The sequence below is a fragment of the Acartia tonsa genome, chromosome 10 (genome assembly GCF_053477335.1).
Source record: "Acartia tonsa isolate MP-2025a chromosome 10, ASM5347733v1, whole genome shotgun sequence".
NCBI lineage: Eukaryota > Metazoa > Arthropoda > Copepoda > Calanoida > Acartiidae > Acartia > Acartia tonsa.
Window position 1 is genome coordinate 25,557,703 of NC_137269.1, and position 25,480 is coordinate 25,583,182.

The window sequence follows — 25,480 nt, forward strand, 5'->3', positions numbered from 1 at the left end:
AAAAAAAAAAAAAATTTACTTTTTCTTTTTAAATCTAAAATACGAAAAATTAGGTTGATCAAACCTCTTGGGGCAAAGCATTAGAGGCTAGGGGCGAAGCCGCTAGTAATATAAATAGTAATGACATTGTCATTTAAAATTTTGTGTCATATATGAGATTAAACGATTCGATACTATGTCAGTTCTTACTACTTTGTAAGTAGCCCACATAGTCGACATACATCATTGAAGATGCATGTTAACTAAAATATTCCGCAATTTATTAGGATGAGTTGATGGAATAGAATTTACTTTTCAAGAAGGCTTAAAATCTGTAATGTTTTAAAATTTACTTCATATGGTTCCTATCGTTATAATAATTTTCTTTTTCTTCCCCAATTATAATACACAAAATTATCTCTCCTGTAGAAAAAATATTAGTTGGAACGTTTGTATTCTCAACTTAATTAAACAACAAATCAAACTCCACTAAAGTCCAAAAAGTTGTTAAGCCAATTAAAAGAAAACGTTATTATAGGCCATTGGGGACTAGCGTAATAAACAGCCTATTGTCCTCTCTCTCTCTGAAAAAAAATAATGTTTCTTAAATTCATATTATTAAATTTTAAGAAATAAACGAACTGTCTGCTTATAAAGCGTTAAAGGCTAAAATAGAACCTAAAAATGAAGAGTTTTATTGACGTGTATGTCGGAAGCTAATCTATAATTTTAGGTAGCGGAGCTACTCTATATTTAGCCTGTGTCTGTTTGTTAGTCAGGGGTAACGTAATATTCACCTTCCCTTTTTAGTGCCTACTTCTTCGATCCCCTTTTGTCGACTATGCCTTTTTTACTAGCTAGATCGTCTTTCCTTTTGTCTTTTAAATGTCTTTTTTTTGTTATACATACCTCATTTTCTACCACACTCCATGCAAATACTGAACATTTTCATTCTTGTTTTTAAAATTATCCAGAATTCGATTTAAAAAGTGAAGAAGTTTAATTAAGAATTATGTCTATAATGACGGGTATATACGGGAGGAATGGAGGGGACATTGGGCGAGAAATTACACTGGTACCAAATTTTAGAATTGCGGTTCTTATTTGTTGGCTCAAAAGCTATACTTTTGATTGGTTAGTTTAAAACTTGAAGTGTTTAAACTTTTAAACAATAATTTTCAATTTGTAGAAGTTAAAAGGCATTACTGTTTAACACCACTGGGAAATATACCATTTCTCAAGCATTGTCTTATCCCTTAAGATCCCTGTGTAGCTTTTAGGAAGCTTTTAAGCGGAGCACAGCGACGCTTTAACTTAACTATATCAGAATGTTAAATTCTCTTATCATAGTAGGAGCTTTCTTTATACATGCACTTTTAAAAGCTTGTGTCGAATATAGAATTTAAACAAAGTAGTCATAGATGTATTATCATCGACTTACAAATCTATTACTGTATATAAATGAAGTCATGGGTGACATAAAATTGACAAATATGTTCTAAAGACATAATGACTTCGTTCTCATATATGTTGTCTATGATTTCTTTGGAAGATTTTTTTTGGTTCATTCCTTTTCACATAATAATATTATTTTTATTCTTATGATCTAATGCATTATAATCAACATTTGAAATAATAATATTTTGGAGTTGTCTTAACCTCTTTTCGAGGAAGCTTTGTGTTTATCAAGTTCGAAATTAAATTCCTTATCATTAAACCAAAAACAAAGCGCAAATGTCGTCTTTTAGGGCTTTCCTTTCATAATGTGGCGCGGCATAGAGTGTTTGTTTATTTTGAAGCGCACGTTCTTTACTTTTGAATGAGATATGAGAGTGTGAAGATTGCGGAGAACAAAATTGGGCCTATCATTGGTCTCATTGTGTGCGAACGACCCTAGTATATCAGGGATTTGAAACCATAAGAGCTTCAGGTAGAATTTGTTAATTTGATTAAGAAGTATGGTGTATAGGACGATTATATGTAGTTTTAAAAAAGGCTTTAGCCAGCTAAGCATGAAACTTAATTATGATTAATATATGTTTTAGTAATTTTTATGTGCCTTATTGTTGCATTTAACAATGATTTATTAAACCAAATAATTTTCCTTTAAAAGCCAAAGTTTCCAAAGATTCTTTAACCATAAGAAAAGAAAAAGATTTTTTTTAGTGCTCAAAGTTTTAAGATAACGAATAATATTTTATTCTGTTTATTAATTGATCTTGTAATTTCAGGTCTTTTGAAATAATTTCATCAATAAATCTATATTCAAACCTGCTGTTGAATCTTGATGGTTCCTGGTATTGGGGGTTTTGTATGTTCGCCAACTGATCTCGTGAACTTCCCGCTAATTCGGAAGTCCAAGCTCAACCAAAGTGTCATGGTTGAGACAATTTCAAAATATCTGATGAATAGGCGTTAGCATTCATCAAGAGATCAATAGCATCTAGTGAATTATTGATGCAATAAACTGTGACAATTTTTCTGTGAAATAAGTACCTAGTGAATCAATATGCCACTAACCAAAAAGCAGAAAATTGAGCGAGCAATCGCTATTGGCAGTGAAAGGCTAGAAGTTTTTGATGAACAGTTAAAATTGTTTTATGACAATCTAAAAGCCTGCCAAAGTTTTAGTTCATGTGAAAATGTGAATGTAAAATCAATTCGTGACATTTTTAGTGAGGTCAAGGACCAATCTGACCTAATAAAAAGTCTAAAACCTGCCGTGGAGACTAGTGAGCTGCGCGAGTTCAAGCGTGATTTGGATGAAGCTAGTGAGCAGAAAACTGTTGCAGATAAAGTTTATGCGTCGTTGGAGCAGTGTACAAAAATTCTGTACTGGCTTGACAATGATTCAGATGACGCGAGGTCAAGCACTGTCGCCAGGAACCTTGACGTCATTGAGAAGGTGAAGATGGACATGGGAGTGCTTAAAATTTCCGTGGAGTTGCGCCAAGAAGTACGTGATATGTACCGAAGGCTTAGAGAGATGGAACGTCGTTCATCTAATCTGGATGAGAGTGGGACACCTGCCATGCTCTCCAGAAGTATGTCTGCTGTGGATATTCGGAGTTCCAACCCGCAGTATGGGCGCTGGGACAACAGTTTGTTGCCGTCGTTCGACGGTACTGACACGGATTACCCAAACTTTAAACAGGTCTTTAAGGATCTATGCTCTGGTTATGGATTTGCTGACCAGAGGTTAAGTCTGATGTTGTGTATGGAGAAGGTGATAACCAACCCGGAACTACGCAAGCAAGTGTCAGCGATTAGAGATCACAATGAACAATGGGCGTTCCTTGACCAGATGTTTTTATCAAACACTCGCCGGTTCATGAGGATTTTAACTAAGTTGAACAAGATGAAACCTGTGGATAAACCTGTGGACGTGGTTAGCGCAATTGCTACCTTCAAGAGCATGATGCAGGAGGTAGAAGCCATCGTTGGTTCTGCAGCTAAGGATTACAACCACCTAACTCTCATTCATATTTTTAAAGACAAGTGCCCTGAAAATTTGAGGGACAAAATTATGATGGAGCTTGGTAGCATGAACCAACCAAACATCCCGAAGATTGTTGAACTGCTGGAGAGGACCAGAGGTGCCATGTTGGCCGGTGATATGTCCTATGATAGTGGCGCCAGCAAGAGAAATCGTGATAGAGCTGCCGCCGCGCAAGTATCTGGCCGCAGCGACGATAAGAATGGAAAGGCTGGAAAGGGCAAGGCTTCCAAGTGGAACAGTGCATGTCCTGTGGAGAGCTGCAAGGAGAAACACCCGATTTTCCGTTGCCTCACGTTTAAGAAGATGGATGTGGTTGACCGGAAGAAAGTTGTCCAGCAGAAGAAGTTATGTGAACTCTGCTTGTGTGACGGCCATACTGCTGACAAGTGTAATAAGTCTGATAAGCTTGGTGTTTGTGGTACAAATAATTGCGACAGATACCATTCCAGGTTACTCCATGAGGCTAGTGCTGGTGTGAATACAGTCTACAAGTCAAGTTCTGCACCCAGCCCCTGTACCTTCTTACTTCAGTTAGTTCCTGTTGTAGCACCTGGCGGCGGCACCTGCCACGCCACGGTAATGTTTGACTCCGGGGCAAATTTGCCACTTGTGTCTGAGAAGTTATCCAACAAGTTGAAGCTGAAATCTACTGGCAGATATACAACTATTTCTGTAGCTGATGGCAGTGAGTCTTCCTGCCGCAATGTTGTGTTTTATTTGAAGGATAGGGACGGCAATCTGAGGGAGTTTGAGGCAGCTGTCATGCCTACCCTCGGCGGGGCCAACGAGATGCGCTCGGTCCACCCCGAAACTGCCGCCGAGATATTTAAAATGCCGCCAGAAAGGTTTACATATATTAGTGGAGGCTTAGATATCATCATTGGAAATACACATCCTGACGTGTTTCCTTCAACCTACCAGAAAGTGGGCCAGTCTATGTTGTGGCGAACCATTTTTGGTAGTGGTTTTATCTGTACGAGTGCTGATGGTGGAGCTGGAGATCAAAAGTCGGCTTATAAGGCTGTCAGTGTCAGTGGAGGCACTTTGCCAGACTTTCTGACGTCTGAATCGTTTGGCATACAGCCGCAGGCACTTTGTCCAGGATGTACTGCTTGTCAAGAGTGCAAGGCTATGGCCGACGGCACTACCTGGGACCAGCGTGAGAGGCAGAGGATAATTGAGGCAGGTTTAACACTAGACTTGCAGTCCAACAAGTGGACAGGTCAATATGCTTATATTGAAGATCCTCACACTTTACCCTACAATGAGAGCTTAGCCCGCAAAATTGCTGAAAAGGATCGTGCCAGGATGGTCAAGGAAGGTACCTATGGAATGTATGTGGAGGTATTCAACGACGCCATAAGAAGAGGCGTTTTCCAAAAAGCCACGCCTGAAGAGTTGCAGTATGAAGGACCTAAGTCTTGTTCATCAATAGTGGTTGCTTTCAAGGAGGATTCAAGTTCCACACCCATGCGATTGTGTGCAAATAGTTCTCTGACGTTCAAGGGTACCAGTTTTAATAACATAATGCTGGGAGGCCCGCCGCCAATGCAGAAGATATTTTATCATTTGATGCTTTTCCGCGGTTACAAGGTTGGTATAACCGCGGATATCTCCAAGTTTTATAACTCCATCCTGGCCACAGAGTTCGACAGCCAGATGAAGAGAGTTTTATTTTCCCCGACGCCAGATGGTCCACTTGAAATTTACCTGACCAAAGTTGTAAATTTCGGCGAGTTAGCTGCGGGAAATTTGGCAGTTACAGCCCTGAAGTTGACGTCCCGCCTGTTCGGCGGAAAGAGTGAAGCAGAGGTCAAGGAGATGTATGGAGAGGGACAAATAAACGGTAGTGAAATTGTTGCCAAACCTGAATTATGGAAGGAGCCACAAATACCTACCTACCCTGATGAGGAGTTCAAGTTACCTCAGATTCCAGTTGCAGTCAAGCTTGAGAAGCACAGCTTCATAGATGACGTTATTTCGGGAGCAGGATCGAAGCCAGAAGCCAAGGAGATGATGAAAGAGGCCGACAGGATTATCGGCAAAGGTAGTTTTTCCTTCAAACAAGTCATTTATTCTGGAGATGATTGCCAGCATACCAAGGTTCTCGGGCTGATATGGAAGCCAGCCACCGATGTGTTGTCCATCGCCACAAGAGTCAACCAAGATGGTAAAGTCAAGGGAAGGAAGGTGAAAGAGGATGCTGATTTGTACAACCTCCAGGACGCCTTGGACGAGAATCTGACAAAGAAGATGGTCCACAGGTTCGCCGCCCAAACCTTCGACCCGATCGGGCTTTGCAGCCCTATTCTGTTGAGAATTAAACTTGTCCTGCGGAAAACATGTTTGCTGAATTTGGGCTGGCAAGATTTCATTCCAAAAAGTCTACGGGATGAACTTGTTCAGTCGCTGGAGGACAGAGCTGAGGTCGCTAAATTGGAGTTTGACCGTTGTGTGGTCCCGGATGAACCAACTGGCCTTCCATCCTTGATGATGTTTTCGGATGGGTCATCAGAGGCTTATGCATCTAATGCATATTTGAGGTGGCCAACTAGACAAGGATTTGAAACGTTTCTGCTAGCCACCAAGTCAAGAGTTGCGCCGGTCAAGTGTGAATCAATTCCACGCCTTGAGTTGATGGGGTGCCAGATGTCCACAAGGTTGGCAAAGTCCGTCAGAGATGCCCTGCCCTTTGATGTTATCAGAGTGATGTACTTTACTGATTCATCGTGTGTTTTATCACAAATAGTTTCCAACAGTGCTATGTTGAACACATTTAATTCTCATCGTATTGGAGAAATTCAATCTGCGACCAACAAGGATGACTGGAGGTGGGTCCCCGGGACGCAAAACGTTGCAGATTTGGGCACCAGAAGCACCTGCAAAGTATCAGATTTGGGACCAGGTTCCAGGTACAGATTGGGCCCAGAATGGTTGCGCCAGGATGAAAGTGCGTGGCCGGTGAAAACTGCCGAAGAAGTCAAGCAGGTTTTACCCCCAGAGGAGTTGAATACCAAAATGGTTAAGTTATGTTCAATGAAAGTTGCCGGAGAAGCCGCTGAAGATGTCTTTAGGTTTAAGCACAGGAGATCATTTGGACAGGCCAAACGTGTTATGGCAGCTGTCCTGCAAGTTGCGAACACCTGGTTGAAGAAGCTAAAGAGCAGACAAGAAGGTAAGGCTACAGCCGCTGGTAGTCATGTAGCAGCCGCAGATTCTGTGTACAAGCCGTCTTTGTACAATTTTATGGCGGCGGCGGAACTTTTCATTGTGTCACGAAGCCAAGAGGATGAGTGGATAAATGACGCTAAAGGCAATTATGCGTCATTAAATCCATTAGTGCATGAAGTATCATTGACCTGGCCTGTCGTTGGTCCAGGTGGAAAGTATGTGACCAGGGAGATGAGGATTCTTAAAATGGTTGGTCGAGGACAGCCAGTCATTGACGCCATGACTGGCGGCCGCAAAATGATATTTGAAGACATGCCAGGTTTAATAATTTTGGAGCCTGGTAATTGGTTAGCTGCTGTTTTTATGAGAGAAGCGCATGTTGAGCTTCACTCTGGTGTCCGTGGAACTTTAGCTGAGAGCCGCCGTTGGTGCTGGATTGTGAAGGCAAGGAGGTTGGCCATCATGGAAGTGAAGAAATGTTGGCCCTGCAGTGTTGAGAGGGCTAAGGAATGTCGTGCTACCATGAAGGAGGTGTTACCTGACAAGTTGGTCCCGACCAGGCCTTTTGAAGCTGTGCAAGTCGACCTGATGGGTCCGCTGGTTACGAGGAGAGCTGCCGCCAAAACGAGGAGTCAGACAGCAACGAAGAAAGTGTGGGTGTTCGTGGTAGTCTGCAGATTCTCAGGGGCGTTGTGGTTAGATGCCTTGGAAAAGTATGATACCAGCAGTATCCTGTTGTCCCTGCGCAAGTTGGAAGCTGTTCATTGTCTGCCGAAGATCATAGTAAGCGACATGGGCACACAATTATCCGGTGCTCGAAAGGTTTTAGAGCAGAAGTTGGGCAGCCAGGTAGAGTTTTCTTGGTCTCAGATCCCGGCCCGAGCCCACCATTATATTGGGCAGGCTGAGAAAATGGTGGGATTAACCAAGAGATTGCTGTCCAAGAAGTTGGTGAATAGTTCTGTTAATTTCAACGAGCTCCTGGTGCTGTTGGCGGAGGTCAGCAAAATTATGAATAGCAGACCACTGACGATTGAAGCTGCGAACGACGTGGAGAATTGGCGGCTGATTACCCCTGGCCAGCTGCTGGGAAATGTTGACCGCCAGCCGTTGTGCAATGTGGCGATGAAACCGGAGGACCAAATTTCCTCCAGGTTGAAGTTGTTGGAAGATTTATCTGCCCAGTTTTGGACTGCCTACCGCCAGGAGATCCTACCGAAGATATTACGGATGTCCAAGTGGAAGGATGAGATGGCAGAGCCACTAGCTGATGGAGATGTAGTTCTGGTTACGAGTACCAATCCGCTGATGAGATGTTTGAGGATGGGCCGAGTGACGAGAATTGAGGATGGAAGAAAGACGGCAAGAGTCTTGTTCAGACTGACAGATAAATCTCCCCTAGAAGAACATGCTGTATCAGTCAGGCAGTTGTTAAAAATTATGATTAATAATTGATTCTTATTTTATGGAAATTGAGATTTTTTTAGTAAAAAGCCACATTTTTCATATGCCTATTTTTATGCCTAAAATAAGAATCAAATGAAATGCGATTAAATATTCTTCTATTTCATATGCTCAAATTTAATTTTATTGAGTTTAATTTCTTTTCAAAAGTACAATTCATTTTAAAACTTACCTGAAAAGTTTAACAAAAAGGAATAAATGTGTCGAGGTTGCGTGATTCGATATTTATTCTATGAAAAAAATCAAGTATTTTTAGCAGATTTTTTTTAAAATTATATATGAATTTCAATCAAGTAAAACATTTTTATTCAGATCAAGGAATGATTGAAAATTCATATTTAAAGTCTCATATTTTTTTACAAAGAAAAATTGGTATTTTTTTTCATAATTCAATGAAAATTCTAACGAGGATATTATTATTTTGCTATTCTTTAAGTATTAAAAAGTTTTATTTGTTGATTAAGATATTACAGTTCTTATTCATTAGGTTTGAAAAACTTTCTGCCCAAGGATTTTGAAAAATTTTTTCTTACCACTCTTTTTGATGCTTAACAAATTTAATTTTAAGTACCTATAAATCTTAAATTTCTTGTCTAAGATTTATTTCGTTTTATTTTACCATTATTGTTTACATTTACATTTCAACCTGATTTCGTAGGTACTTACTGATTTATTAATAATGATTTATTACCTATTGATTATGAAATGATTATTATTTAATATAGTTGTTATATTTACAACATCATGATTAATAGGATTATCTATTTTAGGATTGTGTATGTGATCTTGTGATTGTCATGTGCATAGAATGTTGTATGGTACAAACCAATCCCCATCCTTCTATCCTAAAATGTGAGGTAATATGAGTCCTAGTGAGGAGTATAATATTGTGTATGCATTTCACGGGGTTTCATTTAGTTAGGAGCAAAATTGTCACGTTTTCGGGATGTGGCCATTCTCATGTGATTATGGTGAGTTGAGTTTAGTGAGAAATGTTGCTAGTGCTCAGCGCGAAAAAAACCTTGAATCTCGTTAAGGAAGTTAATTTGACTTTCAAACGGGGGGTGTGTCTTAACCTCTTTTCGAGGAAGCTTTGTGTTTATCAAGTTCGAAATTAAATTCCTTATCATTAAACCAAAAACAAAGCGCAAATGTCGTCTTTTAGGGCTTTCCTTTCATAATGTGGCGCGGCATAGAGTGTTTGTTTATTTTGAAGCGCACGTTCTTTACTTTTGAATGAGATATGAGAGTGTGAAGATTGCGGAGAACAAAATTGGGCCTATCATTGGTCTCATTGTGTGCGAACGACCCTAGTATATCAGGGATTTGAAACCATAAGAGCTTCAGGTAGAATTTGTTAATTTGATTAAGAAGTATGGTGTATAGGACGATTATATGTAGTTTTAAAAAAGGCTTTAGCCAGCTAAGCATGAAACTTAATTATGATTAATATATGTTTTAGTAATTTTTATGTGCCTTATTGTTGCATTTAACAATGATTTATTAAACCAAATAATTTTCCTTTAAAAGCCAAAGTTTCCAAAGATTCTTTAACCATAAGAAAAGAAAAAGATTTTTTTTAGTGCTCAAAGTTTTAAGATAACGAATAATATTTTATTCTGTTTATTAATTGATCTTGTAATTTCAGGTCTTTTGAAATAATTTCATCAATAAATCTATATTCAAACCTGCTGTTGAATCTTGATGGTTCCTGGTATTGGGGGTTTTGTATGTTCGCCAACTGATCTCGTGAACTTCCCGCTAATTCGGAAGTCCAAGCTCAACCAAAGTGTCATGGTTGAGACAGGAGTAGCTACGCTTTTATTTACGTACCATTAACGTTGCACTGTGGGTAAATTAGTTGGCCTAAAAAGTCATAAATGCCTGACTGCTTTTTAGAGCCAAAAGCCCAATCATAGAGTAAATAAATAAAGAGTATAAAAACGGCCTTTTCTAAAAACCTTTATTATTAATCTAGTTTCTTTATACAAAACAGAACGATGTATGTCGGCCTATCTGTAAGATCTCGGTAACCACCTGACCAATTGGGTTATACGTTTAAAGTAATTTCCCTTTTGGTTACCAATGGTTTTAGGCTATTTTCTTGAAAACTGGAAAACCCAAACGCAGAAAAATCCCAAGGATAAAGAATTAAACAAAAGTATTACATTTTTAGAAACAAAAACGTAAAAGATACAAAAAAATAGGGTTACTCTTTAATACTTATTTATGGTAAGATGGGAAAAAAAAGAAGAGACTTACACTTACCAAAATTCGGTGTGGATTGAGAGGGGGAGGGGGTGACCTTCACTCATAAACACATCCAAAATAGGTGCCACACTTTTTAAAAATAAGTTAAAGTTTGTTAAATCCTATAATATAAAGTATTAAGTGGTTTTTGTCTAAAGCTACAACTCATTTATTGCTGATCAATATGGGTTGTATTTTTCAGGAAAGCAATATGCAACATGAATGTTTTTGGATGGTTTTAGGCTATTTTAATGACCTTCTTCGCTCTCCCATAGCAGTTAGCGGCGAAACAACTAGTATTCAAATAAAGAGTCAAGTCGTCATTCTTACAAACTTCAAATCTAAATAATTTGACTTCAGCCTTTTGGAAAAAGCTTTTTTAAAACCACTTTCAGTCTATACAAGCTTTTTTTTTAAAGAACACTACGTTGTTTTGGATTCTTTAGTATTAATATAAGTTTAATAATAATCAATAATATTTCCTAATTTCAAGCTTCCCTATCGGCTACACTAAAACACAAGCAGTCTCTCAAATCATAAGGTTTAAATGCAAGGATAAAGAGATAACCTTTCAAAAGATTTTTTTTTAAAAATCTATTAATTAAGAATACATGATACATTACAGGATTAGATTCTGATTAGATTAGAAGATGTGCATTGACTTGTAATTGTAATAGTTTTTGTCGAATATAGCATCTGAATTGGAATGGTATCAACTTACTCGGAATTATAAAGCTACTTTATAGGTTTGGAAATAGCTTCCTTTGGCGTCGACATTAATCATTACCTATAGAAATAATAACTATAATATATAATACTACAGGATTCGCCCCTAGAATTTGTTCAGAATTTGTTCAGAAAAATTGCCTTAACCCATACAAGGTCTTTAATTTAGAAATCGGTCAATCGGTTTATGGGTGAACGAATACCCTAAAACCTCGCTACTTTATATTTTAGGTCTCTAATAATATTTCATAAAAAGTTTATTCCTGAATCTGGTATTGCATGACAAGCAAGCAAATTATGCCAAAATTGGTTCCCCAAAACCCGTAAATTAGCATTTTTATTGCGGTCCGCGGGAATAATATCAATTTAATGTAAAAAATTATAATACGTTTTTTTACAACATATGATCTACTTAGTTAATTATAGAGTAGCGGGGATTTTATAATTGTGACCATTTATTTATTTCATTTCACTTTTTAGGTAAGTAAAATATTGCTTTTATAGACAAACTGCCCTCTACGTTACAGTTATAGAGCTGCTATGCTGCTTATCAAACTAACGAAAGACATTCAAACATAATGACCTAATTTTATAGAGGTTTAGCTTTAGAAAATAGTATTTTATTAAATGATTGGTAATTCGGGTTTTTAATGGCATTTTTCTAAAAATCTAATTAAAGTAAAACCCAAAATTTATTATAATTTTAATAGAATTACTACCAAAGTCCCAATTTAACATCTGTCTGAGAATATTAATCCTTGCCATAGAATATTGTAGATAAAGGGAAAAGTAGCTTATTTAATAATGAACAATATATCAAATGAAAATAACATCAATCTAAAAAAGGATGACTATATCCTTAGGAACCAAGCTTACAAATATAAAAAGATATAAAATTAAAATAAAATCTTAAATAAAAGGAAAGAAATAACAAATTTCACTTGTAAAAAGTTTACTTATTACGAAAGACGAACCATATGACCACTTTTATAGATGCTTATTGGTCAGCAAAATCTTTACAAAAATATTTGCCGTCAGTCAATCTCTAATACCATAAGAGTAAATCATATTTCTCCTGACGTAAATACAGCCAAAGTAAATTAAAGAGTATCTTCGCTAAACTTTTTTTTATATTTCTTGGTTTGTATACTTAAATGAGTAACTGAGATGAATTTGTTAAGCCGTTTTAAGTATTCAAAGACCCCTGTCCAAATAAAAACGGAACAATTACCTATTTTTATTTTCATTGCCAAAAACATTAGTTTTCAGATTGTATTAAAACATGCAATTTTACCCCCACTAAAACCTTTGTTCCCCATTTTCCACGGAGGAGTAGTGCAATTGTGATTGAATTAATCAACACGCCTTTTATCCCCTTTTCTGTAGATTGAGGTTATGTTTAGAAGATTTGACACCGCATGTTTGTAAAACCCGCACAAAATAAACGTTTAAGACCAGTCCCTCTCTTCTGAAAATGTACATTATTATCAACAATTAAACCATTATTTTGGACTTTTTATTGCTACTACTTTTTACCTATAAAACTACGTACTTATAATTTAATTTCCTTTTGTCCACCAGGATTACAGGAGAACAGTACACCAAGAATGTATGCAAGATTCAATAAGTGGGATTGGCATTGTATTTTTATGACATATTTGTTAGTTTCAACAATTGCACCATTTCAAAAATATTTATAAAACTCAAATCTTAAAAAATATGTACTGTACAAAATTAGGACTCAAATAAGCCTATCATCGTCCACCAGCGACGTGTTAGTGGCAGGATACGACGTCATAAAACTGCTGCACTAATGTCATAATTTGATACAATTATGAAATTATGGCAACCGTTAAAATATGTTTAATCAAGTAAAACAAAACAAGGATGACACATTCCAATTTATCTAAGTTCATGTGATCGGCGAAAAAATCAATCAAATGTTACTTTAAATTTTGAACGAGATTGTTGTAAAATTTTCCCCATAAAGACATACTTACATTTGTTAAGACTTGATCATACAGGTGTTCTTCTTATAATAGTTTGCCTAATACACCTAATAAATAAGAATTGTCATTACAAAACATTTTTAATTTTCAATAGAAAGTTTGAAAATTAAAGCTGGACTAAGGCCATTTATAAAATTTACATTGATTTTTAAATTTTTATGAATACAGCCCCCAAACTTGTGGAAGTACATACAATAAAGAGGAACAATTTAGCAAAAGCTTCCTTCCATATTGCATGGCAATAAATACAGGTGGAAAAAATGGAGAAACCGCGCGCACTAATGGACTATCTATGCACGTTTACGTGCGCTGCGCAATTCCTGTGCATTTTGACTATTTGAAGATTATTTGTTAAACTTGTTCCATTTATGTGCGATCCAGGGAAGGAGGAGACTTTAATCTGTAAATTATGCGAGTACCTAAAGTCTTATTGGTTCAATCTCTATAAACTAGCAGAGCCCACCTTTTCCGCTCTCAATTACCCCTAAAGATCCTGAAGTGCGTACTAAGGCTTTGCCATTATCAGCTAGTAAAATTAAATCTAAATTCCATTCTGTTTTTCTTAAAGTTACACATCTAAGGATGTAAATCAATGTTTATTTTGTCACCTAAATAATAAACTTTGTACCATCTCATATACACACCAATCTCCCCAAACCATCTTCCTGCCTTTTATTATTTTAGTTAACCCCTTTATTAACTCATACACCACTGTACATTTTTTTCTCTCTCGCGGCAGTGGTATAAGAATCGATATATATTACGTGGATATTAATAAAATGGAATTTTAGTCGTAAATATTTGTTGCTAATATAGTCCTCAGCTATTAGTCAGGTGAATGCGTTCCTCCGTGGTCCGGGGAGTGGATAGTGTTAAGTAATAAGCAGGGGTTATATTAGCCAGCTGGAATAATCATTTTATTAGAGTAGGCTAAAATCTGGAACAATATCCAAGTAATTCTAAATCCAAGTAAACGATAGCAGCAAAGAAAATTAAAGGCATTGAATTAGGTAGCTTTTCAATCTCATGACACAAAAATATTTTTTCCAAACCATAACATAAAAACTTATAGGTTAGGTTCAGTTAAGTTGGGTCACTTAAATCGTAAAACCCCTAGGGACTATAACTTTCGTGCGGTAGGGGGTTGTAGAGGGATATAAACACCCCCCTTAAAATAGAAATTTGGAAAGGTTTTATATCCCCCTTGTGAATCGCTGTGCACGCCACTGGTCTCTACTTATTGTTTTACTTTTAAAATAGATTCAATTTTTCAGCGTGTTTTATTAGTTTAAGATTTGAATAGCATGTTCTATTAAATTTTGGGTTAGGGTTACTTTAAACTCAATTACTTGAAGCTATTAATTATGGTAAAATAGTACCCAACGTTTGTCAGAGTGACGGATGGTTTAATTTTAATCCAAATTGGGGGCTACGCATGGATATTAAGGTATAAAACAATGTTGGATAAATAGATTTATTGTACACACCCACCATTACGATACACAAATTTACCCCTTCTATAGATTGAAATTGTTGGTAAAAAAAAATTGAGACACTGAAGGTTAGAAGCAACGAATTATCTAAAGTCCTTTTTAAGCTATCAAAAAAGAGAAGGTTTTAATATAGTTAAACATAATCTCTCATTCGCTAGCTTTAAAAATGTTGGACAATTTGATGAAATCTTGATTGTATTGTACAAACCTTCAGTGTCTGATATTTTCTTCCAATGATTTTATTAGGAGAAAGGGTCATTTTTTGGGGGGGGAAGGGGGGGGGGTTACATCAATTTGTCGTTCTTTGTCTTATCCCTTAGGATCCCTGGACAGATATAATATAGGCTTAAAGTCAAGAAAAATACAAATAATAGTACTGTGAGACTAAAAACTTATTTACAAGTAAAAATAGACTTTCCAAAAAAAATAGATTTACTTAAAGTAAAAATCTGATGAAATGATATTTTCACATGCCCTTTAGGATGTGCATTCATTACCGCTATTTATCACATATAAATATTGTTTTCTTAATTTTTTATATTGCTGCGCCCCTAGCTCTACATTGCGAGATCTTAGATGGCATACATGCAAAGTCAAACAAGCAGATATTGTTCATGTTGCTTTAGTTTACAGGATAGGTGGTTTTGGTGATTTTAAAAAGGTGCGGAAGTCAATACACACTGTCTCATATATTATTTACTTGAGTAATTGATTGCAGGGATTAGAGGGATTTGGCAATGGAATAAAAACTCTCTCTCTCCCTATTTTGTTCTCTCTCTTTATTTATCTTTATCTATTTTTCTTTCTATCTCTCTCTCTCTCTCATACCCGTATGTTTTAACATCAAATATATTAGTTTAAAATACAAATCAATCTTCAGACAAAATATCCCTACATCCTTAAATTGAATGAATAAAATAAATGTCACGGTATTTTTACCAAAATAAGTTGTTTTGATCCAAAAGAGAAATCAATTTAACTGATTTTCTCTCTTTATTTATGATCACCACCATTTTCAATTTCTAAAGCGATACTAAATTTGGAATTGTCTTATAAAATCCAAACTTTTAAGTTGTCCATTAATGGGCATTAACATAGATTGCAAATGTTTGATTCTTTTAGATTAAAATAATCTATTTAAAACATAACTTTTAAAAAAATATTTTACAAAAAATCTCCTGGACAACTTTCTGCGGATATTAAAATGAAAATTTTAAAATTCATTCTGGTTTTGTGGGCCTCTAGGTTCCAGGTTATACGGAATAATTATTGAATATAAATTTTCAAAATTTTTCACGAATAACAAAATTAAAATCATAAGATTAATATGATACATAGTGTGGCGGATATTTATCGATTTCGAAGCCATTCTATGTCTTCACTTTTGTATATTTTTGTCCTTTAGTGCGCAAAAATAAATGCAATAATGATTTAACAATATGCGATTCTAATAATAATATGATAATATGCTAATAGAATACATATGCAGAAGTGAGGTACCACCGTAAGTAATATGTTAGGCTATTAGGAATATATCACGACTCTAACCAGTATAATTGTCTCACATATCTGCTAGAGGGTGTGTTTTCAATTACGCATTTATAACAGGTGCAGCAATTTTAAATATCAATTATAGAGTTTGATGAGAAGATGAATTGTTAAATGAAGAGAGTGAAGCAAATAGAAATTGGTCGTTTTTCTGATATAATTAAAGGCGTTTTCGAAAATTTTATATCATGAAAATTTTGCGTTATTGAAGACACACCATTTGCCAGCTAACCTCTATAATTTAACCAATATTAGGGAACCCCACCCTAGACTTTACAAAGTTACGGGATAAAAGCATACGTAAATGGCAGGGAAAGAAACTAACCTCCAACCCTTTCCTAACTTTCGATTCTCATTAAAAATCTAAATAAGGGGACGTTTCAGTGATCTTGTGACTTGTTCGGGTTTTATATATCCGACGCAATTGGCTGATATTCAAACTTAAAGACCCAATTGAAAGTCAGCACAGGGTCTCCATCCCATGAGTAGATTAAATATAGCATATACCCCCTCCATTCTTTTATCTTAATATGTATGCCTTACTTAAAAGTATAAAACACAATCTACAAATAAGTAATTATCTATTCATTCATCCCTTTCTCCCTGAACAGGGCCTATTATATAAAAGATGACAGGGTAATAATGTAAATGTTAATTTCTTATTAAATTTCTCTCCACATAGCTATGAAGTGCACTCACTATATTTGAAATATTTTCTCCCATTCATTCTCCTACCAATTTTATAAAATTATAAAGAAAATTTAGCCAGTGCAAGATTGCGAAATATTATCTTGGCTATACGTATAATATTGTACCTATTCGTCCCAGGAATAACTTTCATTAATCAAGATGAGGAATAGAGTTGTCATGCTTTCCAGATTGTGCCGTATTATCACAAGCATGGCCGATTGAATGCTGTACATCCACAATGATGATCAAACAAAATTACCCCCTCTGTACTATGTATTTACAATTAGTGGTTGGAACGTTATGACACTCAACTGAATAAACCATAGTTCCCATAGTTGTTAAAACAACGAATAAGAAAACGTTGTTATAAAACTTTGGGACTAGTGTAATAAACAGCCCAATGTCCCCTCCCTCCCTGTAATGAGAGCTGTATATTACTGAATACATTATAATTGTAGAAAAGACTCGCTTAGATGATAAAAAAACATGTATAAGGTTTAGAATTTCAAAGCCCGAAAGCGTGCTAGCGTTTTATTAGATTGTAAACGTTTTTATTCGCAAGAATAGAGTTGAGTTATATTTGAGGTTTAGTAATGAATAATTGATTTTAATCAAAGATTTGTTTTTAGATATATTCTGAAGTTGGTAGAGTAAAATATAGGGATTTGTTGATTTTTTTTCGGGTTGGATTGGGCCCCCCGCAAGACATCAACAGATCTAGGTATCAGGGGATGGGGATCCAGGGGGGGGGGGGGGGTTCTACTGTTAGGGTTAAGATGAGTAAAGAAGGTTTCCTGATGTTCCGTATGCATCCTCTTAATTTTGAAATCTTTTGTCCGTAAGACTTTTGTTTCTTGAACTAGTTGGAAAATTTTTATTTTGCTTAATGCTTTCTGGAGAACTAAGGAACAGTGCCTCCAGGATCATTCATGGAACCTAACAACTAATTCATGACTATTTCAGTCAAAATTTTCAATAAATCTTGTTATAATTGTTACAACTAGCTAGAATAATGTAACTATATATCTGTACACCAACAGTAATAGTTAAAAGATAAAAAATTGATGAAATAAAGATTATATATCTATATCTGTTTATTCAGATAGGTTAACTTTTTTGTATTTACAATCATAAAATCAATCCCTTTTTAAAGTACAGACTAAAGCTTTTAGTATTATACGAAAAATATATATTCTAGTTTACGATCCCCTCTTTACGCGTGTTTAAATATAGTAATAGCCTAGTTAAAACACAAATTATCTGTAAAAAGGTCCAAACAATTGATACCCTAAAGGCAGCAATACAAAAAGACAAAATCAATTATGTCCATATGAAGCAAATCAAGCTTAGCTAACAATATTTTAGATTTCTTATAGTGTTTGATATGATAAATCTTATGGAAAAGTTAGAAAAGTACAATTTAAAACAAAATTTAGAGGAGAAATGAAAAATGTTTTATAGCAAATTACTAAACTTTTATTTTGTTCAATAACGTACAGACTTGTCCTAGTTATAGAGTAGCTGCGCTACTTACAAGCAAAGAGCGGAAGCAAAAAAATCAATTACAGGACAGGCAAATTAGATACATACTAAAATTAGTAGATTAGGATAGTTTTAAGTAAAATGAAAATTTACCTTCGGGGTCAAATCAAGTAATAGTTATGAATCGCATCGTATTATAGACAGCTTTTTGCGGTTATTAAAATGTAAAATTATAAGGTTGAAACCAGTTTTATCTGTTTTTATCTAGCGGGTTTAAATTGGTTTCGAAGTGCCTTACTGGAAAAAAATACTAGCATCCAAGATCATGTGAAGGAAATTTTCACTAGAAACTATGTTATATTGTGTCTGTTTTTATGTATATTATTCAATTCATATACATATCTACGTAAAATACTTTTTCCCCATTTTCTAAAGGCTTTAATAAAATTATCACAATGATTCGTCATACATTTTATTACAAATGACCTAAAATTACAATTCTTTCCAACATTTTAAGGGTGGAATTAATTTAATTTAATTTTAATAGCCCCTAGCCTATAAATCTAAATAGAATTGAAATTTAATGTTAAGGTGTTAAGTAATTCAATTTATTTGTATAATTCTAAATGCTCAATACTCACGAATACACCCTAAAGCAAAGCAATGTATGTATGTATGTTATACATATGTATATGTATATATGATTTTACATATTCCAAATTGCATAATTCTAATTATAAATTAGTTTTTAATGCATAATACATAATTTCAATTATTTTTCAGTTATTTCCTTTAAAAATTTATTTTGAAAAAATATCTCAAAAGCAAATTGTTTAGTTTAAATTTTCCGCTATTTATACATAAAATGAAGAAATTTTGGCAGATTAATTTATTGTTCTCTCTAATTAAACAGCATTAGCATGTGCGTATGCATTATAACTTTCTGAAAAATATTATATAAATTAAAAGCAAATGACTGTCTAAATATCAGGGCTCGCCAGCCGTACGTCAGCCTAAGGGATAGAAACCTTTTACAATTTCAAAAATTAGCTGGAAGTCTAATCCTGACCCGAATATGGAAAATGTATAAACATCTTTTCAAAAATTTTGCAAGGTGTCTAAACGGATTCAAACTTAGTCATAGTCGCGGCTGGTGCACGGCTGCTGTGCCCTGTTAAATATACTATAAAATAGACCATAGCTTTACGTACAGAATTATATAATGCCTCATTAATTTAATTCGACCATAAACCGCAAAAAATACACTCAACAAACAATCATTAGATTAAACTTTTTCAAATGTTTTGATGATCGATCAAAACTTATTTGATTTGTGTAATAATCTCCTTACGTTCTCTGAAAATTGTTCAAAAAAAAGAAACTATATAAAAATGTAAGCATTTTGGTTAAAAAGAAAAGATACTATTTAATCGTTAAAAAGTTTTTTCACCCTCTTACTGATTTCTTCTTTATGAAAAATTTAGATATTAAGTCCTAAAGGAGTTGACAATAATCCTAAAATTGGCAAAATAAGAAGTTTAAAATTTAATGAAAATGCGGGAACGTAATTTTCTGTATAAGGTAAATAAAGTTCCAAGTTCAAGAGTAAATCTCAGAAGGAAAGGTGAAGAGTTCAAACTATAAATAGACAGTTGTTGAAAAAATCATTCTGTCACTTAGGATCTCTTAAATGGCTGACCCGTGGGGAAATAGTTTTCAGAGAAACCTTAAAATAAAGATTAGGAAAATAACTTTTAATAGAATGAAATGAAATTTAAAATTAAAAAAAAAAAATATTTTCTTAAAAAACTTATTTTAACAAATTCAAAAAGCTTGAAAATCTGAAAATGAACAACAATGAATTATAGAAATAATTTAATTTATCTTAATTTCCTATGTATTTTTGTGTGAACTTTTGTTCTTCAAGATATATAGATATTTATTAATAAAAACAAATATTAGAATAATGATATATAAAGTTAAGTAATGTAGCTAGCATTGGTCCATACGTCCTCCTGTCCATTAATAATAATTAGATGTACAAAATACAGTGTCTACTCAGTCTATATGCTGTAAAAATTAAGAGAATCTACAATAAGAGACCATATTGCTCACATTAACACGCTTAAATCAGAAATTACTTGTCAAATAGTCTGAATATTTCTAAACTGTGTTAACAAAAAAAAAACAGAGTATAGATATCTTCTTATAACCTATCCCTGTCCAAAACCAACTTGTCTGCATGTAATATACATAATTATGTTTATTAATATATATACATTATACATAAATAGCAGACACAATAACAAGAATGTACATTTCCAAAGTTGATTCAACAAGAAAACTTTTGTTTCCCTCGTTTTTTTCTTTTGTCTTAAATTATTAGCTTAACATGAATTTAGAAATTACCAATTCCTAGGAAGCAAAGTTTTAGAAACAACTATTTTATTTTTATGTGTGCTATGATTCGACTCTCCTTCAAACAATATCTTTCAGTAAAATTATCTATGTAATATATAAAAGTTTAAAAAAAAACTCTTGTAGAGACCCTTCTCACCTAGAATAAAAAGGAAGAAGGTTTAAGGGAAGCAAGGTTTTCATTTCCTGTCTTTTTTCTTCTTGACATTTTTTGTATGAGAAGTATTTAATTTGTTTAAATAATTGGTAATATACGTCGCACTGTACAATGTACTCGCGCCAGCGCTCCTAGTTTCTAAGGGCTGTGTATTGGAAGTAGGAAAAAACCTGGGACATACGTAAAGCTTCTTTTAAAGGGTGAACCCATTATGTTCTGTAGTTAAATCGAAATCTTAAGCTACTGACAAAAAAGATGTATTACTATATGATTGTTTGTTTCTAAAGTTTTAAAATTTCTATAACTACAATACAAGATAAAAGCTTGTAAGAATTGAAATTGATTAAACAATTCTATAAGTCGAATTAAACAGAAATTGTTTGTGAAATTTTTATTATTTATTAAACCTATGACGTCATATATGACACCTCTTGCAAGGTAATATATTTATGCATGGATAATCCATTGGATATCTTCCTTACAATTGGACAAAGTTTTATTTGTTTCTGGTTATACATCATAATTCTACTTTTGAGCATGATAGTTCTTGTTTCTTAGCTACATATTTTCTAATGTTTGATGTTTAAATTTCGCTGCAATGTATAATGTTCGTTCTTGTTGGTTATTAACAAGTAATTCATTTTTGGGATCAGGTAAGTTTTTCCAAGAAAGGTATGTTTTTGAAGAAAAATAAATCAAAGGGCTGCTAAGCTTCCTAATTTGTTTCTAAATGTTACAGGAATAGTCATGAAAGTTTTAAAGAACTAGTTCAATTAACAATAAGAGCTAACCATGATGAACGAGCAGACCAACTTAAATTGAAAAATTGTAGGAAAGCCTTGCTCTAGAAAAACAATAGACTCGATCCAACTTTTTTTGAGTTTGGTGAGACTAACTAAACAACCGAGACCTTGACTTCTCTAACCTCACTTACACACTGTTTTAACAATTCATTTCATTTTAATAAAATCTTTGGTTTTTAAGGAGCGAAGCTAACTTATGAAAATAGTAAGTACGTCCGTAAAGTTAGATGCAGACCAAAATAGGATGTTTAATTTTTTAGAAAAGTTTTACTTAAAAGAACAATACATATTGACTGAAAAGTGATTTTTTAAAGACAAATGGATCACAAGTTTATAATGTCAACAATAAACAAGGGCAACTTTGCCCACAAATTAAGCAGTAAGAAACCAAGCACATTTTTGTAAAAATTGTTATATATTAAAAATAATAAGATTAAAAAAAAAGATTTTGGTATCCCATGTAAATAAGATAATTAAGTAACAGATAAGTCATGTTAACCACAGATTGGTAATGCGAACAGACCTTAATTAAAGTGTAGCTGCTCTACTAAAAGCACAATGCCATCATTAATGAATTAGTTTATGTGTTGCTTATAAAAAGAACAATAATAATCTTTTCCAGCGGATTTAAACCGGTTTTACATAATTTTTATTAGGTTTAACAAAAATATGAATAATTCCTATGATTTGTTATTTACGTAACCGCAGACAACTGTTTTTGCATGGTTTTTCTTGCATTTCTATTCATTGGTGTGTTTAACGAGTCATACAACGGTATAGGTAGCGAGCGATGTTTGAACATGCGACAAATGCATTACTGACCAACCAACCTATTGATCAATATTTTGTAAAAACCTTTCTCCGAAAACAAGGATGTCAACATCCATAAGTAAAGATGCTAATGAATATAAACAGTATGTAAAATAATCAAACAGATGGACGCACAAGGTGAGTTGTAAAGAAGATGTTCATTGGGCATAGGATTCATATCAGCAAATCATCACAAAAATGGCCTTGCTATCTGTTATGGTAGCCGAAAAAATCACTTGTAACTTGTAAGACATACGTTCTATATAAGAAGAATAGCCTATAGGGGCTCTGTATTCGAAAGGGTAGGGAATGACAGAATAATAGCCTAAAACCATCCCAAGCTTTAAATCTTAAAATAGAATGGCCTAATACCACCACAGGACCTATGTAAAGCTTATCTGAAATCGAGAACCACAAACGGTTCAATAGTTCGAAATCTTAAGCTATAGGCAAAAAAAACCTGTTACTTTATATAAGAGGATAAGTAGCTTTTCTACGACAACCTCATTTAAGCTTCGGTACAATATAAAAAACCTAAAATCACCTTGCAAAAAAACTCCACCTAACACAATATGTTAAGAAATAATGAGTTTGGCAAAATAGAAATGTTAACATGTAAAGTATAACTGCAAAATAGTACTTCACAAAAGATTCGACAGCCGTTTTCAGCCGCTTTAATATGTTTTTTTTTATACATGTAGCAATGTTAACATGTATAGTATAGCTGCAAAATAGTTCTTAATAAAAGATTCGACAGCCGTTCAGTCGCTTAATATGTTTTTTATACATGTAAAGAATAACTGCAAAATAGTTCCTAATAAAAGATTCGACAGCTGTTCCAGCCGCTTCAATATATTTTATGTAACCTATTATTCTATTTATTAGATTTATACCTGAATGATTTATATCGTCCTATTATTTAGTCGCTAAATTCAAACCTTAGCCGCTAAAAAATGGCGGCTACTTATCCCTATATAGATACATCAAAAGGCTTGCAATTATAAATAACCTGCATTACTTAGCTAGAATGAGTTATGACCTATTTTTGACATAACAATCTTTCAAACATTGTTTTTAGTAGTAAAGCTACTCTATATGTCAATTATGTTCATTGACAGTTAGTAGTTATAGTTCTACAAATTCATATAAACGCTACAAGCGTATCAATCTTGTAGGGTATTTCAGAGAACCCAAATTTGTACAGTAAAAGTTATTTCAAATATTATAGGGTTCTGTTTGGAGTTTTTATTATATTATACTTGATTTTTTACCGAACAAATAATTTTGTGGTAATTGTACATCTATGTACTTTTTAAACTGAAGCATTTTTGGGCTATAATCAATTTAAGTAACTTGTCTCAAAATGACAAGGCAAAGGTCTGTAAAATTTTACATCGCTTCAATTTACGTACAACTGGATTGCTCTTAATTTGAAGATTAAACACGTACACCAAGCTTCGCTGCTATGGAATGTAATATTTGTACAGTAAAAGTTATTTCAAATATTATAGGGTTCTGTTTGGAGTTTTTCTTATATTATACTTGATTTGTTACCGAACAAAATATCATTTCTACTCACATAAGCAGTAATTTTGTGGTAATTGTACATCTATGCAACTGAAGCATTTTTGGGCTATAATCATTTCAAGTAACTTGTCTCAAAATGACAAGGCAAAGGTCTGTAAAATTTTACATCGCTTCAATTTACGTACAACTGGATTGCTCTTAATTTGAAGATTAAACACGTACACCAAGCTTCGCTGCTATGGAATGTAATTGTCCATTATAATGTGATCCTCAAAAAGCCCTTGTTTAAAGTACATGATTGTAAAACTCTCCTTTAATACCTAAACAATTCATACAATTGTATATTAATATTCTTTAATATTTTTATTTTTCTAGGTAAGTTTATTTCATCAAATTTAGAAATTTTATAAAAATGACTGTGAAGTATTATAAAGTCAAAAGTAAATATAGAGATTGTCATTAAATTTCTTAAAAAAGAAATGGATATATTATAATTTGGATATTTTACCAATTTTTCATGTTCTCTAATACGATACCTTTCATCCATTCCCTTTACCCCATCCCCTTCCATCCTACCGGATGAACGAGCTGACCAATAATTGAGTTCTCTGTTAGCAACCTGATTGGATGATAATTGTTCCCCTGTCAAAATATCCATGTCTATTCTATATCCACTTAAAAAGACGTTGTTGTAACTTTTAGTATCTTACATTTTTAAACATGTTTCAAAGAAAAAAGACTAATATGGACTTGGACATATAAACAACTACAGGGTTTTTTTTTTAATAGAACAACGTATTGCTTAATATAACCTACTTGCCATTGACAGAAATTAATAATCTATATCTTAATTTCTTCATTGGGTTGGGGAGTTTTGTATTAGAAAAAAAGAGTGTGCAAAAATGTGTACATTTTTAAAATTCACATTGCGCGGCTTGTGTTGATAGTAGAAAAATATTATGCATATCTTTAGAATCGTTATAAACTCTAGTTTTTGGGTGTTTAAGAACTATTCTTGTGCTACGTATAGTTTAGGAGCTACGTGATAAAATGTCCCAACTTACTTAAAACTTTTAAACCTTTCACACATTTTCCAACGTAGCTTCTAAACTATAAATAGCATGAATATGATACATATATTTCCAAAAACTAGAGTTTATGACAATTCTAACGGTATGCCTAACATTTTTCTACTATTAATACGAGCCGCACAATTTGATTTTTTAAAATGTACACATTTTTGCACACTCTTTAAATTGGTCCCAAAAATAGGAACTTTGGAAAATCCGGTTTTTAAGGCATAATTTGTTGAAAATTGCTAAATATTTTGTTCTTATACAAAACTCTCCAACCCAATGAAGAAATTAAGATATAGATAATTAATTTCTGTCAATGGCATGTGGGTTATATTAAGTAATACTTTTGTTACATTAAAAAAAAACACCCTGTATTAG

The 25,480-nt window shown here is 33.9% G+C and overlaps 1 protein-coding gene across 1 annotated transcript in view; it reads left to right on the forward strand.

The window, feature by feature from the left end:
• Positions 1 to 1,630: 1,630 nt before the first annotated feature.
• Positions 1,631 to 25,480, forward strand: part of LOC145330733 (uncharacterized) — a 48,684-nt gene continuing 24,834 nt past the window's right edge. The window contains exons 1-2 of the mRNA XM_080175398.1: positions 1,631 to 1,909; positions 2,211 to 4,054. Of these exons, the coding sequence (XP_080031524.1) occupies positions 2,489 to 4,054 (1,566 nt within the window). The 5' untranslated portion in view covers positions 1,631 to 1,909; positions 2,211 to 2,488. The remainder of the gene's footprint in view (positions 1,910 to 2,210; positions 4,055 to 25,480) is intronic.